The sequence below is a fragment of the Myotis lucifugus genome, unplaced genomic scaffold (assembly GCF_000147115.1).
Source record: "Myotis lucifugus unplaced genomic scaffold, Myoluc2.0 scaffold_34, whole genome shotgun sequence".
NCBI classification, from domain to species: Eukaryota; Metazoa; Chordata; class Mammalia; order Chiroptera; family Vespertilionidae; genus Myotis; species Myotis lucifugus.
The window spans coordinates 178,849-195,143 of NW_005871082.1; the positions used below are offsets into that span (position 1 = coordinate 178,849).

Genomic DNA, 16,295 nt, shown 5'->3' on the forward strand with positions numbered 1-16,295 from the left:
AAGGGAGTCAAGGAAGGGGGAGAGGGGGGCTTCCAAAGGGCAGGCAGGGACCAAGTCTGGGTTGGTTGGTTGGTTGGCTGGTTTTCATTGAGGTATTTCTCTAGTGTGTACAACAGTGTCAGGCACATAGTAGGGCTAAATACATCTTTGTTGACTGAACAAAGTCATGAAAGGAAGGCCAGGTCCCCTAGCAAGTCTATGCTACCCAAAGACCTCTGTGCATCTCTCTTCCCCATTCTGCAACCTCTGTCTTCTGCTCCAACCAACCGAAGAAGGAAGGACTATACATACTACCAGTTTCAGTACCCAGTGTCTGAGCTGTGCAGTTTCCAATTTGTGGCTGCAGCCTCGGTTGTTCTGGGAAGCCCTCTGGGGAGTCACCAGATCCAGGACCAGCTGGATACATCATTACACTGAAAGGCTAGAAGGAGGAAGCAGGAAAGAGTCAGTATTGTGGCTTTCTGGCTGTTTTCCCTTAGCTCCGAGAAGTGTGCCTTCAGGCAACAGCACGCCTGCCTTGGCCTCCCATGAAGCAGAAGCCCAAGGAGCAATCTGAAGGTTTAGAAACTAGTACACAAATGTTACCTAAGGGTCCCCCAAAGTCAGGCCCACGCCTTTGATGTGGCTTAAATAGCCCTTCCTTGTACCTTCCTGCCATTTTGCCCCAATAGTTACCCAGAAATCCAAGTTCCAAACCAGGCCATAAATCAAAGTATTTATCTAGAGACTATTTTTATCATTTTGTGAAATTAGGGTTTCCTTATCCACTTGGAAAATGTCTTAAAAATAAAAACTCCTAGGTCCTACTCAGGTCTGAGGTGGAGCTCTTAAAAACTGACCAAGTTATTCTGGTTACATTTTGGGAACCTCTGCAGAAGGATCTAGCCTCAGCTGGGCTATTCATTGCAGGTATGGGTAAAGGGTGTCAGGCTAATTGATGCCATGTTCTTTCAAAGGCTTTTCCTGAGGCCAATGGAGAACGGCTGGCCTCCTTTTGTTTCCTGATCCATAATCCGATCTGTTGGGAAGAGTAGGATGATGTAAGGATCACAAGCTTTGGAGTTGGACCATCTGCACGCAGATCCTGTCTTTGCCACTTTCTACCCTTGGAACTTCTCAGGTTACCCTAACCTCTTGGAGCCTTAGTTACCTCGCTGTGCTCAGCCCAGGGTAAGCTCTCAATGTTTACTATTATATTTTTTAAATTTAAGCCAAAAACACCTCTGGCTACTGATAATGGAGGGTCATCTTCTATAATCCCTGGCAGAAATAAGGGCCCTTCAGACTGCAATATGGCATTGCTAAGCAAGCCATGACTACAGATTCCAAGACTTGGCCTAGAGAAGTGCAGACACAGGCTTCCCCATCAAAGGAAAATTACAAGTATGACCTACACCATCTGCAGCCTCATGATGTCAGAAATATTCTAAGAGAGACCGTTGAGCCCCTCAGTTCACCCCCCCCGTGATAACAGTGGAAGCAATGATAACCATCTGTGTCCACCATTGAGTGGTTTCAAGGGTGCAGACCTATCTAATGGGGCAAGTGGAAGGTTTTGCAATACTTTGAGGAATTTAAAATGTTCTTTCAGAGGCAAATTTCCTGTATATAAGAAATTTAAGCTTTGAGCTTTCAAATTTTACTCTGCCAACAGGTACGTGTGGAAAATTTGACAAGAGAGCTGCCTTTATTAATCCATTGGTTGACTACACAAGGTGGCATAATGCTTCCCTAGGGATTTCAGAGGCTACTGACCAAGGCCTAGAGTAGTGTTGTCCAAGAGAAATATAATGTGAAGCAGATATGTAACTTAAAATTTTCTAGTAGCCTCACATAAAAAGAAAAAAGTAGGTGACATTAATTTTAATATATGTAACCCCATATATCCAAAAAAATTAACATGAAGCTCATGTCATCAACATTTTTAAATGAGATATTTTATGTTCTGAAAATATTTTTTTGGCACAACTGGTGTGGCTCAGTGGTTGAGAGTCAACATAGGAACCAGGAGGTCACATTTCAATTCCCGGTCAGGACACATGCCCAGGTTGCAGGCTTGATCCCCAGTGGGGAGATGTGCAGGAGACAAGCAATCAATGGTTCTCTCTCATCATTGATGTTTCTATCTATCTCTCCCTCTCCCTTCCTCTGTCTGAAATCAATCCTATATAATAAAACCCTAATATGCAAATCGACGGAACAGCGGAAAGATTGGTCACTATGACACACACTGACCACCAGGGAGCAGACATTCAATGCAGGAGCTGCCCCCTGGTGGTCATTGCGCTCCCACAGGGGGAGCACCGCTCAGCCAGAAGCTGGGCTCATGGCTGGTGAGCGCAGCAGTGGTGGTGGGAGCCTCTCCTGCCTCCGTGGCAGCGCTAAGGATGTCTGACTGCGAGAGGTTGCAGGCTGGGTTGAGGCACCCTCCCCCGGGACCCCCTCCCTCCCCTGAGTGCACAAATTTTGTGCACTAGGCCTCTAGTGAAAACATATTAAAAGTAGTTTTTTAAAAAGTTCTTTGTGCTAAGTTTTTGAAATCCAACATGTGTTTCAGGTGAACAGCACATCTTAATTCAGACTAGCTATATTTCAAGTAGTTACAGTAAGTGACTATCATATTGAACCTGTGCAGGTGTAGAGGACTCAAACAGCCTCCTAAATAGGATAGGTAGAAAAGAATTGTCTATGTTTAACTCTATGATAACTTGAGACCCATACACTCCCAGTAACTTGCCTTCTCTGAGCCCCGTGTTTCCTCTGGCATCTCAGGATTTATGTCTAGATATTCCCAGAATATACCAGATCGGTCTAAGCTGATGCATTCATTCACTCCCTTACTCACTGATTCATGTGTCATGTGTTCATTAGAGATTTCTCAAGTACTCATCAATGTTTACCTCACCCTTGTCTTTTCTTGACCTCATTCCTCCTCTCTCATTAAAGACACTACTATTAGACTCACAGTATTCCCTGCCTCCAGTCCTCCCTCCATTACTAATGCGGATGAGCCATCTCAAATCCTAGAAGCTCACTGTCACCCCTCCTCACTGACCTCATTCCCACTGTACTTTAGACACCCATGATGTGTCATTACTGGGTACTGCTCCACCTCTGAAATCATAAATTCACAAACCCCCTCTGATGGGTCACCCCTTGGCTTTCTGCCTTTCCCAGTTTCACTTCTGCACACTGTTCTTTAACTCCATCAAACCCTTGAGTTCTCTGTTCTGCCCTCAAGCTTCCCCTTAGTCACCTTTCAATCCCCCTCAGGCATCCTTTAAATCGCTCTCATCCCAATATCAATTTTCTTGCCCACCATTCCTTGATTACACCTGCCCAGGTTCAGTAAAGCCATTCTTCTCCTTGGCTCTTACATCTGGGCTGCTGAGCACTGGTGTGTAAAATTACCAACAGATTGCAGCTATTAGTGGGGCTGGGCTCCAACCTCACTTCAGCCCTCAACCCACCCCAGCAATCCCTGGGTTCTTAATTCGGTTTCTCTTCCATTTCCCACAAAACTTGCTGCCATATTGCCGCCCTTCCTTGCTCCTCTGGAGATCATCTCCTACCAACTTTAGAGAAAAAGTAGACCCACCAAGTGAAGTCCCTCTACTCCCGGTTGCCACACCAACACACTGACTGGCAGGCACAGCCAACTGTTCTTCCTTCCCTCCCAACACAGTGACTGAAAACCCCACCAGGCTTGGAGTCCCCTCCTTCCTGCCTTCTCAGAGATTGTGCTCCTTCTGTTTACCCCTCTCCTGTTCTTCCCTGACTTCTTTCCATCAACATTTAAACTTGCTCAAATTGCTCCTATATTATGAAACCCTCCTTCAGCCCTTGTCCCCCTCCAGCCACCCCGCCATCTCCTCACTTCTCCTCCACAGCCAAGCTTCTTCAAAGAGTTTTCTGTTCCTGCTGTCTATACTTCCTCACCTCTCATTCACCTCCATTCCATTAAATATAGCTTCCACAATGCCTTCCTTGTTGCTAAATTCTATGGACATTCTCCAGGCTTTATTATTTCTTGAATATTCTGTAATTTTGCATCTCCCCCCCCCCCTCCTTTTTGTAAGATTCTCTTCCCTTCGTTTCTGTGACATTGTTTTCCTTCTAATTCTCTGGACATTTTGTCCTAGTGTCTTTTATTTCTGTTCCTCCTACCCCCGCCCTCCTCCTTTCAATGATGGTGTTCCTAGGATTTTATCCTTGGCCTCTCTCCTCTTCTTTCTTTAAAGTTCTTCCTGGAGAAATTTTCACCACTCCAATGGCTTCAAGTACCATCCGCATACTGACAACTCCCACATCCACATTTTTAACCTTTTCCTGAGCTACTGACACATGAATCCTCTTGCCTATGGATCTCCCATAGGACTTCCCAGGGACACATCCAAGATTCAACACACCCAAAGTAGTACTCATGACCTTCCCCCACCATCCCCCAAAAAACCGCTGCCCTGGCTCCTCTGTCCTTTTCTTTAGGAATGGCACAGTCATCCATCTGGCCTCCTGCGTTTACATCTCCCCTTTCACTTTCACATCTGATCTGCCCCCAAGTCCAAGTAGTTTGGCCTTTATATTCATTCAGTCCACTTCATCCCTGCAGCCACTCTTAACTGATGTTGCTCCTCTTCCTGTCTTCAATCCACTCTTGACCCTGCAGCCAGAGCAGTCTCCCTGCTATGTGAGTCATGTCAGGTCACACTGCTGCTTAAAGCCTTCCCCCATCCCCCAATTCTCAAATACAGGCCAGACTCTTCAGCATAGCATTAAAGGCCCTTCATTATTGGCCTCTGCTCACCTCCCATCTCATCTCTGTTTTTCTTTCCCACCACCACTTCCCCCCATGAGAATCACACTCCAGCCTCATTAAACAACTTGAGACTCCTTCAACATGCCATAGGGACTTTGTATATATTTTTCTCACCCTCAAATACCTTTCCTCCCCCAGTGAGCCTACCCCATCTCTCTGCCTTCACCTAGTTACTGCCTGATGGACCTTCAGGTCTCAGCCTAGACATTCCTTCCTCAAGGTTAACAGTAGCCTAATGCTAGGTCACCATGCCTATGTCATTCACCTCACTTCATCTAATGTAGGCATTGTATCATCTCACATCATCATGAGAAGGTAAGTACAGTACAAGAAGACATTTTGAGAGAGACCACATTCACATAAGTTTTATTATAGTATATTGTTATAATTGTTCTATTTTATTATTAGTTACTAGAGGCCTGGTGCATGACATTCATGCACTGGGGAAGAGGGGGTCCCTCAGCCCAGCCTGCGCCCTCTCGCAGTCCAGGACCCAGGGAGTGGGCATAAGCCAGCAGGCAGACATCCCCTGAGGGGTCCTTAGTGCTGCTGCGGAGGTGGAAGAGGCTCCCACCACCTCTGCTGCGCTTGCCAGCCATGAACCAGGCTTCTGGCTGAGTGGCACTCCCCCTGTGGGAGCACACTGACCACTAGGGGGCAGCTCCTGCGTTGAGCATCTGCCCCCTGGTGGTCAGTGTGCGTCATAGTGACTGGTCGTTCCACCATTCAGTCGATTTGCATATTAGCCTTTTATTATATAGGATTGTTGTAAATCTCTTACTGTACCTAATTTATAAATTAAATGTCATCATAGATATGCATGTATATATGTATGTATGTATGTATATATGTATATATGGGAGAAAACAGTATGTAGGGTTCAGTACCATCCACGATTTCAGGTATCCACTGGGGATCTTGAACTAAGCCCTTGTGGATAAGAGGAACCACCGTACAATATTTTGATAGATAATGCATCACATTGCTGGTTATATGGTTTCTGAAATGCCAGCCCCACAAAAAACTGAAAGAATGCCTATAGTCAACTGATTTTTAACAGTGGTGAAAAAAAGCAATTCAATGGAGAAAGGACAGTCTTTTCAACAAATGGTGCTGGAGCACTTGAACATCCACATGCAAAATGAATCTCAACCTATGCCTCATACCTTATACAAAAAGTAATTCAAAATGGGTCATAGGAAATGTTCTGGAAATGGATAGTGGTGATGGTTGCACAACATTGTGCATATACTTAATGCCACTGAATTGTACACTTTAATAGGGTCAAATTGTAGATTTTATGTTAGTACCCTGATAAAAAAATTTAATGGATCATAGACCTAATATAAAAGTCTTTCCCTCAGACTCTACTTGTCCAAAAGCCTTTCCCCCAAACTATCCTTGTCCAGAGCCCATGAATGCTCCCCAGCATAAAGAAACCTCACCCTCCTTGAACTCCTGGAGAATATCCCCTTCATCAATTCCCAGTACTGCTCTTAGGCAAGCAGTGTCTGTGCCCAGTGGCTATTTGGAATGCCTTCCTCCAAATTTTCTAATGTGCCTTTTGTACCTAAGACCACCTTGTCCTGTCCAGAGGTTAGACTAAGACCTACATACTCTCTAGTCCCAATTTCTCTCCTTCCAGGACAATTTCTTATCCTTTCCATCAATGTGGGGTTGACCAGATGATCCGAGGGTCTCCATGACTGCTGCCTACCACATTATGCCAGGAGTTGATCACTCCCTTGGCCTGTTTGATATATCTTTCAAGAAACCACGTGAGATTGGACCGCTAGAATGGTATCACCATGCTTACTTAGGGTGACTCGAGTTGTTTATATGAACAGGAGCTCTGCCAGAAATATTTGCCCAGGATCCTCACACTCTAGAGGTGGCCCTGTCAATTTCTCTCTTGTTATATAATACACCCTGAAAGCTCCATGTTAATCATGTCTGCATCCCCTCCCCACTATGGTGCTTATCTTAGTGCCTTGCTCTATATTTTTCAGACTGAATGCCTGAAGAAATGACTAACATCTCAGATTTACATATTTCTTTTGATCCCAGGATCTATGTTTTCCCTACACAAATTCCTAGATCTTCATCATTCTTCTGAGTGGCAAAGAGGCATTTTCATGTCCCTGAGCCCTGTAGTCACTGACCTGAACGTTGATGTGCTGAAAGCTTATCAAGAAGGAACAAACATGCCTCCAGAGTCTCTTGACAGTAAACTGCAAGTGAACTTCAACTCCAACGAACGTGAATACAGCCACGCGTGGGAATGATGGTTGAGTGGTTTCAAGTTAGGCAGCCCAGTAGTTTGGATTGAACAAAGGTTTTGGCTGCAACAAATTGTAGTGATAGAACATATGTTTGTTGTGCTTTGCTTTAGATCTTCTGCTTCAAGATTGAGGATACTCTCCCAAGGGGGAAAAGAACAAAGGAAGGAGAACTGGGTAGAAGAAAACAGACTTCACCCATCACTGAAATATTTCGTACCTGAAGCACAACCACCTTGAGAGAAGAACATGGTGGCAGCTCTTCACAGTCACCTGATTGAGGGGCTTGGGTTTGGTCCTGACTCAGAGGGAAATACACCACCACTGAGAGGCACCCCCACAGCACCTTCGTAATCACAGCCAAGCCTTAGCTTGGTCCCAGCAGACATATGAAAAAAGATGACTGTCAGAGCCACCAAGAGGGTGGCAGACTTGCTGTTACCAGGTCCACTCACATGGATCACAATGTCTGCATGAGGTCATGGAATGTTGCCGATGAAATGAAAGTGGCTCCTAAGTCATAAAGTTGCAGGCAGATGGACATCCTTTTGACAGGGCTCCCAGGAATTGAGCTGTGCCACTCTCCCTGATGATTCTGGGAATCATCTCTTCCAGAGTTGGGGTCAAATCCATACATGCCCAATTCCCACCAAAGCCCACTCTCCCCAGGGCTTGCAGGGATAGAAAGATAACCACACGCCTCCAGATTTGTCTATGTGAGAGCAGAGAGCACAAAGTTTGAGACCGAGGTGAATGGACAGGTGTGCTTCTTAGGGAAGCAGCAGAAAGGTGACAAGAAGCTGGCAGCAGCCCCCAAGAGGCCCCTGGCACCATGGACAATGATGAACCTCTTGAGCCTGAGACAACAGGTGAAAAGGCATCCCATCTCTCACCACTCCAGCCCTTCCGGGCCACCTCAGTGTAATACCCAGTGATCACATGGACCCAGAAACCTAGTGCCCTTCTTACCTGGGACCCTCTAGATTTGGGATGATGTATTACATTGACTTGGCTTCGGGACTTGCCAAACAGGGAGTGAGAGCGTTGAATGCATGTTGTGCTAGAATTGGCTCCTACCAGCTCTAGCCGACTTTGAATTTCATTTTTTGAGCTGCTCTACATCATGTTGGCAGTTTGAAATCACCCATGTCGGGAACATTTACACCACTGGAATTGGCCATTACTACACATCAGAATTTTTTTTCTGGAGAGCCAGTTAGACATGTACCAGCGTTCCACAGCTTGGATGGAATTCTAAAATTGTTTGACTACTGAGGAAATTAAGGCTCAGAAAGTCATCACTTCTGGATAGCTAAATTTTCTGGCTAATCTGCTGTATGTCTTCTAACTACCAGGCCACTAGCTACTTCCACCCCTTATTACACAGACCTTACCTTACAGGCTGGGAAATAAAGGTTGGGGCTTGGGTCTATAGACAAGGACTAAGAAAGACACAGACCTGTGTGGACCCATTAGGAACTCCCGTCTTAGAATAAGGGTGGTCAAAACTTAGGACCCCTGCCACCGATGCTCAGTCCACCCGAAGGATAGGCTGGCTACGTTCTGACAGGCCACCTGGCAGTGCAGCCTGGCTTCCCCAAACCACTGCTTCCCGCTGATATAGGATGAGCTCTGGACACCTGTGTGTAGCTGTCAGGAACCCTCAGCTGGTCCCTGATCACTGGCCCAGTGGCAGAAAATCCATGTCTAGCAAGCGAGGGAAGCGAGGGACACATGTATTTAATTATAGCAATGAATTTAACCCCAGGGGGATTTTGCAAGCCCTGCCTTCTTCGTGGTCATGAAATAGATGTAGGGTTGAAAGGAGGAGACACTAGGTCAAATTCTTAGGAATCCAGTTATCCCTCTCGATTCCTGAGACGCTTCTGTTCCGGTTTATTTTACCTTTGACCGAGTTGCCTGCCTTGCCCGTGGCCTTCACCATCATTCAGAGTAAAGCAACTCTGAACCCCACCCAAACCAGTAAGAAAGAGAAGAGAGAGCAAGAAGCCAATGTCCGAGTCAGGCCCAAAGCGGGGAATAGGTCAGCAAGTCTCCAGAGAACACGAGGAGGGGTAGCATGTGACCCCACGGATGCTGGGGGCGGGAGGCAGCAGTGCTGGGGAGGAAGGGCTTGCAGAATGGAGACCTTGGTGTCTGGAGCCACGTGCAGCTGGGAGATAGAGGAGGAAATGGAGGTGGAGGGAAGCGGAAGTGGCTCCACCTGAAAGGCTGGCGGGTTTCATTTCCAACATCACGGAGATGCGTTTTTCTTCTAGAGGAGACTGGAACCCAGGCGACACCACATAGCAGTGATGAAACGCTCTACTGTGAGGCCGAAGCCGCCCCGGCCTCGGATAAAGGGAAACCCACCCGGGAGAGTTCAGAAACAGACCTCGAGATCGAAGGTGAAAGTGGGCTTTCGGAGGGGAGGGGGGACAGACCTGGCTTCCCCAGGCGTGGGGCCTGGCGGGTGAGCCGCGTGGGCACCTCAGCTTGTTGAATGCTGGACCAGTCAATGAGCGGGGATTTCTGGCGTCCCCAATGTTTCCACACGTGGCATCTTGTGTCGCCTTCGCCACAGCCCCAGGAGGGAGGCATTATATTACCTGCCTTGACAGAGGAGGAAACTGAGGCTTAAAGAGATTGTGTGAGTTGCCCAAGGCCACCGAGAGCTTACCAAGGCTTGCTGACGCCCAGTTCACCCCACCCTGCCAATCTGCCTCCAGCATTCCATATCCCAGGGGCCACTGGCGTGTTTGTGGCCCGACCTGCATCCTGGTGACGTTCCTCTCCTCACACTGGAGTTTGTGTTCCCCTGCGTGAGAGCCCCTGACAAATCCAAGTGCATGGCCGTGGGGGGTGAGGGTGGGGGACTGTCTCAGCTGCAGCAAAGACTCTGTTACTGCAAACAGCCCCTCCACCTTCCTCTTCCTCTTCCTCTTCCTCTTCCTCTTCCTCTTCCTCTTCCTCCCAGCCTCCCCAACAAGGGAAGTGCCACAAAGAACACATGTGAAGCAAGGCGAGAACAATGCCGGCCCCTCCTGCTGGGCCAGCCTCACACCTCCCGCTGAGGCCAGCCCAGGGGCCCTTTCTCTCCTGTGTCCTGACGGCTGGGTGGTGGGCAGTGATCAGAGGCGGTAGAAACGCAGGCGAGGCTGTTCTGCCAAATTCAACCGTCAAATTCCTCTATACAGTCAGTTCCTCACCCCCGCCAAGGTCAACATACTGTTCACCCCGCACACAGACCTGCTCCCTGCCCCCCTGGGCTTCTTGTGGCTCTGTTTTCTTCTCTCTCTCTCTCCCTCTCTCTCTCTCTCATTCTCTCTTCTTTCCTTCTTTCTTTTTTTACTCTTTTTTCCTTTTCTTTCTTTTTTTAAATTTATTTATAGGTTGTTGCTCTTTTTTCTACTTTTCCACTTCAAGTCCGTTGTGAATGTTGCTTTCAACACTGAATGTTTCACGGTTGGAAGATGCGGAACCCCTGCTTCTACTCATTCCTCTCCTCACCCCCACCCCCTGCAAGTGGTAATAGCATTGCAAGCTGCCCCTAAAATACAACCACAGTGAATACAGCTGGAAGGGGTCAGCAGAATCAGACAGAGCAGAATCAGTGCCAGGGACACAGCTGGGGGCTCCCTATGCTGCTTTGGCAAAGGAGAACCCCTAATGATTACATTTGGTGCCAGCTCTGTGCTGAGAGTGGCTCCACTCCTGGTGCCCCTGCAGCTGGGGCTGAGAAGCTGGGACCGGGGCAGGGAGGGCTTCCCGGGAGGGCCTGAGACAGGAGCCCGTGGGAATATAAGCTGGTGTGAGGCAGCAAAAGAGGGAGAGAAGGGAGCTGAAGTTGCTCAGCCACCTCATGCTGTTTCTCCTATGCAGCCAGCATGGTTCTCCCTCAGAGGTGACTTTGCACCCAGGGAATACTTGGCAAACTGGGCTGGGGGGATGCTACTGGCCAGGGACTCTGCTACATCTCCTGCCCTGCACACGACAGCCCCTCACAGCGGGAAACGCCCAACACTGAGTGTCGATCGGTCGGTCAGTAGTGCCCAGGTTGAGAAACCCTGCTCTATAACCATCGCAGAGAGAAGGCCAGTGTGAAGCTGTGTCTGCAAAAGCAACTTTCTTGTCAAGCTGCTGTCTAATCACCAACAAAGCTCTCACTATCCGCCTTAGAAACGTTTGGGGTGGCTTGGCCAAAGGCCCTGGGATCCGAAGGAAAAACAGACACAGGCTTAGACCCCAGCTGGCCTGGGACATCTTGCCAGTGGGACATCGGCATCCAGGCAGGCCCACTGCCCACTGCCTGCTGCCCACAGGCCAGGCTGTCTAAAGCCTTCAGACAAAGGCTCCAGGAGGTTGGAATGGAGATGTGAAGGCCTCGTCTGTCAGCTGGCTTGAGCACTGTGTGTAATCTGGGCTAACTTTGTCATTGGGAAAGTAGGGATCACCGATCTTTTTAGAGAAAAAAATGACATGCAAGTCTGCGAAAGAGGAAAGCCGACTCACATGCAAGTTTCCTTGTTTCTGGATCATTTGGGGGTCTCTCCATCTTGCCCTGATTTGCCCCCGTGAGAAGCCTACTGGGCCCTACGTGGGCTTTTTAAGCTGGTACTTCTCTAAGTCATCAGTGATGCTTTGGTTATGGCTCACATCTTAACAGTGGTAGCAAAACTAAAAGGGAAATGGAGACTCCCTCAACCATCACAGATCACCAGCTTCTCATCTGGCTTTTCAGAGCTGCCCCAAGGGGAGACTAGGCCTTCCTGCACCCTGGGTGATCAGTTCCTGGACACGGCCAACCCAGGAAGCTGGTGGGGCTCCTTCTCCTAGGGGAGCCTGGGGCCTAACCGCAGGGGTTTGTGTCATCCCAAAGGGAGAACGCCCATTTGAGGCTTTCTGGACGCGAGTCTCCCTCCCACTGCTGGCTGACTTCCCAATTGGAGCTGCCCTCTTAACTGACACCCAAGGGACAGATCAGAAGGGAACATGGCCTGGTGTCAGAAGAGATAAGGCAAAGGCAGAAGAGAATTCACATCTTTTTCTGCAGATACTGAGAAATATTTCACCACCGGGCAAAAGGAGCTGTACATGGAGGCCTGCAAACTGGTGGGCGTAGTGCCTGTCTCTTACTTCATCCGGAACATGGAGGAGTCCTACATGAACCTCAACCACCACGGGCTGGGCCCCCACGGTACTAAGGCCATTGCGATTGCCCTGGTGGTGAGCATGCCCGTGGAGGCACATGAAGCCTGGCAGAGGTGGGGGGGGACCCTAAATTGCATCTGGGATGCCCACCCTGCCATAGGCTCGGCTGGACTGCCCATTTTCCCAACAGTCAGGGACTCCCCAATAGGTCCTGGGAAGGAGGCTGCTAGAGACCTGGGCCTTGGAAGTTTGTGCTCTTTCCTCTTTGGGAAACAAAGGCACCAGCCCGGAAAAGTGGCCGGGCTGGGTGCTAATTTGAGAGCATGGTACACAAGGTCAGCCTGGGTCTCAATCCCAGAGCTCACCTTTGCTGTAAGTGGGTTCACTCCTGAGCCATTCCATTCAGGGTCTGCCTTTCGCAACGTTATGATCCTTAAGGATCACACTGTAGAGTGGGTCAGGTTTTCCCAAAGGAATAATGTTCTCCCTGGGCTTGGCATGGGCGAACAAGCACTTGCCCTTGAATTCATCATAGCTCTCTATACTCCTAACTGATTATGTACGGAGCTGATTCCCGTCCCAGGAAAACAGAGAATGTAACAGCTGTACGTGAGCACTACACCGTTTGTTCACTTAGGACAGTAAAGGGCAAGTTCGATTAATAAAAGAAAAAGCACTCACTCATTTTTGGAAATGCAAGAGCATTTGCATTTAGCTCATGCCCACTAAGAAGTTACATAAAATGTGAGGTTGTGCTGCTTTCTGGGGAGGGGGAGGAAAGGAAGGGAAGAGCAGAGAGAGAACAAAGCCATCTTGAAATTTATTGAGCATTAAAAGACTGATTCATGTCGTGTTAGGAATGCATCATAACCTCCTGAGCTTCATGGCGGGGGGTGGGGGCGTGGGGGGGGGCGGAGGATAATAATGAAATCCTCTCAGGACTTGGGCCATGTGTTTCTCAGTGACAGTAGTTCCTGTTTGGAGGGAGTTTTGTCTTCCTTGAATCTCTGTATCACTCACTTGACAATTACTGTGACATTCTGGTGGACTCAAGTTTTATTTATCTTTTGTGCTGTTTAACTTTTCACATGTTGGATTTGCCTGGTGTAGATCAAAGGCATCCCGCTAGGAAGGGTCCTATTTCACGCTGCTTCACTTCTATTCCCCAACCGCCTGGCCCCATGCCCTTGCACTCGGTGCCTGGAGAGCAGCGATGTTCTCTGCTCGTCTTGTTCCCCCAGCACTCAGCACAGAGGGTGGGATGAATGTGGATGGACTTGGGATCCGGCTGCCGGCTGTAGCACACGCTGTGCTAGTCCCAGGGTGACTCCGGAGCGGTCCTTTAACCTGTTTCTGCTAGATGATACCTAGACTGGGCAGCCCCCTGAGCCATCTCCCTTGACCTTGAGCACGAAGGAATTCTTCCCCTCCCAGAGAGCTGGGACCACAGACATCGCAGGAAGGCCCTGCGTGGACTGTCCCTCCTTGTAACCATGTGCTAGACCATCCCTCACTCCAGCACCTTCTCCCTTTGGCTGAAGCTAGAGCTCCTTGCCGCCTGCTGCTTCTCTCACTGCCTGGCCTGCTTTGAACATGCTCACATCCAGGGATGTGTCTGCTCTCTGTGCCTTTCTGCACCGGGTACACGTGGGGAAGGGAGGAATACAGTGCCAGTCAGCGCCAACCCCATCCCTCAGGCTTCAATGCCAGTCATTGCCTCCCTGTGGGGATGCAGACTAGCTTGGATCTAGATATTTATTTAAGTCCAACTCCTTCCAAATAGCCCGAGGCAGGGTCCTAACTAAAAGAGGGTACCAGCTGTGCCCGGAGCCGACCCTGCGAGAAAGGCTTCCCAAGGCAGCAGGCACTGCAATGCTTCCTGCTTCAGGCCTTGTGCTAAAATATTCATATTATATGCATCAAGTTCTCCTTCATCTTGGAGTAGGCCACCGGCCTCTCTCCTCGAGGCTAAGTAAATAATTAAAATGGGTTCTGCTCATCCTTGGACCTCTTACTTTCCAGGGCTTTGTTTTCATGTTCCTCTTGCAAATTCCCCCGTAGAGCCCCTTTGGGTCAAGGGGCCCAGGATCAGCATATTGCCCTAGAACATATGCATCTAAAAGGTAAATATGAAATATCAGCATGCAGGGGTGGACAAAAGTAGGTTGACAGTTGTAATAGAAATAAATGACCCGATCGTTAATAAATAACAAGAACAAACTGTTTCGAGTGCTCACAACTGTAAACCTACTTTGCCCATCTGTACTGTCCTAGCCTTGGTGGGATGGCTCATCTCCTGCCCCATTCTCCGGTTCCTATCTACTCCTCCAAAATTGCTGGCCTGCATCTCCATACCCTGTGGCATGGCTGGGAGGTTCTGGGCAAAGTCAGGGACCTGCCTAGGTCACCAACCACCTCTGTCTTTCCACCCCACCCCTCGTGGCTGAAGTCCAACACGACTCTGATCACCCTGGAGCTGGCAGACAACAGTATCATGGAGGACGGCATCATGAGCCTGGTGGAGATGCTACAAGAGAACTACTACCTCCAGGAGCTGGTACTGTGCCTGCTCTACTGGTTCCCACCACCACACCCTGGGTCCCAGAGCCCCCTGGAGACAAGCCGAGGCCCCTGCCCGAGCCCAGGCCAGCCTCCAGGCTTTCTGCAATGCGTCTGGGGGCCCCTCTCCTGTAGAAGTGACTTCTCAGAGGAGGGTCACACCTCAGAGGCTGGCCAGGGGGGCCTGTGCTCCTGGTGGCTGTACGAAACCCTAAAAAACCATTTCTATGTGGACCTCATAAGCCCCTAAATAGACGAACTCACTTCTGTGTAGTTGCCTTACAGTAAAATTTTAAAAAAAAAAAAGACATGAACTAATTTCATAAAATACAATGTGCCTGGAGATAGATGATGGTGATGGTCACACAACAATATGAATATACTAAAGACCACTGAACTGTACACCGAAAAATGGTTATGATGCCGAACATTGTGTTATATCTATTTTACCACAATAAAAAGATGCAAAAATTAAGATAATAATGGCTAATGTATATAAAATCCCTCCCACTAGCCTGAAAGGACTATGTCCATATTTTGTTTAAATTTTTATTGACTTCAGAGAGAGAGAGGGAGAGTTAGATAGAAACATCAATGATGAGAGAGAATCATTGATCAGCTGCCTCCTGCACACCCCCTGCTGAGGATCAAGCCCGCAACCCATGCATGTGCCCTTGACCGGAATCAAACCCTGGACCTTCTGGTCCACAGGCCGATGCTCTATCCATTTAGCCAAACCAGCTAGGGCAAGGACTATATCCATTTATCTCCCTACCTCTTCCCAGTACAGCGATTCATGCTTCATGAATCAGTGAATGGAATTGGCAAGTGATTATTTACTCTAATCTCATTTTTTTTTCAATTATTTTATGCCAAACTCTTCAAATATAGCTGACTTGGGTTTTAAAAAAGTTGCCATGTGCTATCTAAAGTACTAAGAGCTCAGCTGGGGAGGTGGGGCATGATTGAAGCTAAGTTCAGAAACTAAGACCAGCTCAAGGGCCGCACAGTGAGGCAACAGAAAAGCCGGCCTCCTATTGTTCTTCTCTCCTCGGGACCACACTGATCCTTCCCATCCTTTCACCCCAGTCCCCTCTCCCCACTGAGAACCTACTCCCTTAGCATATAGGTCTCTGGTCAGCCCCACTCGGACATCATTTGTTAATGAGGGCCCTTTATTGGGGTTTGTACATACGCAACTGTTTTCTTGTGTTTTAGAATATTTCCGACAATGCTCTTGGTTTTGAGGGGGCCAAAGTCATCTCAGAGTTTCTCCAGAAAAATTCCTCTTCACTCGTGAGCCTTCAGCTATCAGGTGTGCCCAGGGAAAAGGAAGGGGGGAGAAGGGGAGGACATTGGGGAAGGAAAGGAGAAAGGAAGAAGGTGAAAGGCAGAGGGAATCAAAGTTGAGCTGAACTGGACCTGGCCCCTCTGATTATAGAGACCAGAACCTTGTATCGTACACCCTGCCAAACCCCTCCAGCCACCCT

At 48.5% G+C, this 16,295-nt stretch overlaps 1 protein-coding gene across 1 annotated transcript in view; it reads left to right on the plus strand.

Moving 5' to 3' along the window:
• The first annotated feature begins 7,020 nt into the window (after positions 1-7,020).
• Positions 7,021-16,295, plus strand: part of LRRC74A (leucine rich repeat containing 74A) — a 25,844-nt gene continuing 16,569 nt past the window's right edge. Inside the window, exons 1-7 of the mRNA XM_023752535.1 lie at positions 7,021-7,091; positions 7,711-7,811; positions 7,896-7,964; positions 9,375-9,503; positions 12,149-12,321; positions 14,696-14,803; positions 16,024-16,120. Of these exons, the coding sequence (XP_023608303.1) occupies positions 7,021-7,091; positions 7,711-7,811; positions 7,896-7,964; positions 9,375-9,503; positions 12,149-12,321; positions 14,696-14,803; positions 16,024-16,120 (748 nt within the window). The remainder of the gene's footprint in view (positions 7,092-7,710; positions 7,812-7,895; positions 7,965-9,374; positions 9,504-12,148; positions 12,322-14,695; positions 14,804-16,023; positions 16,121-16,295) is intronic.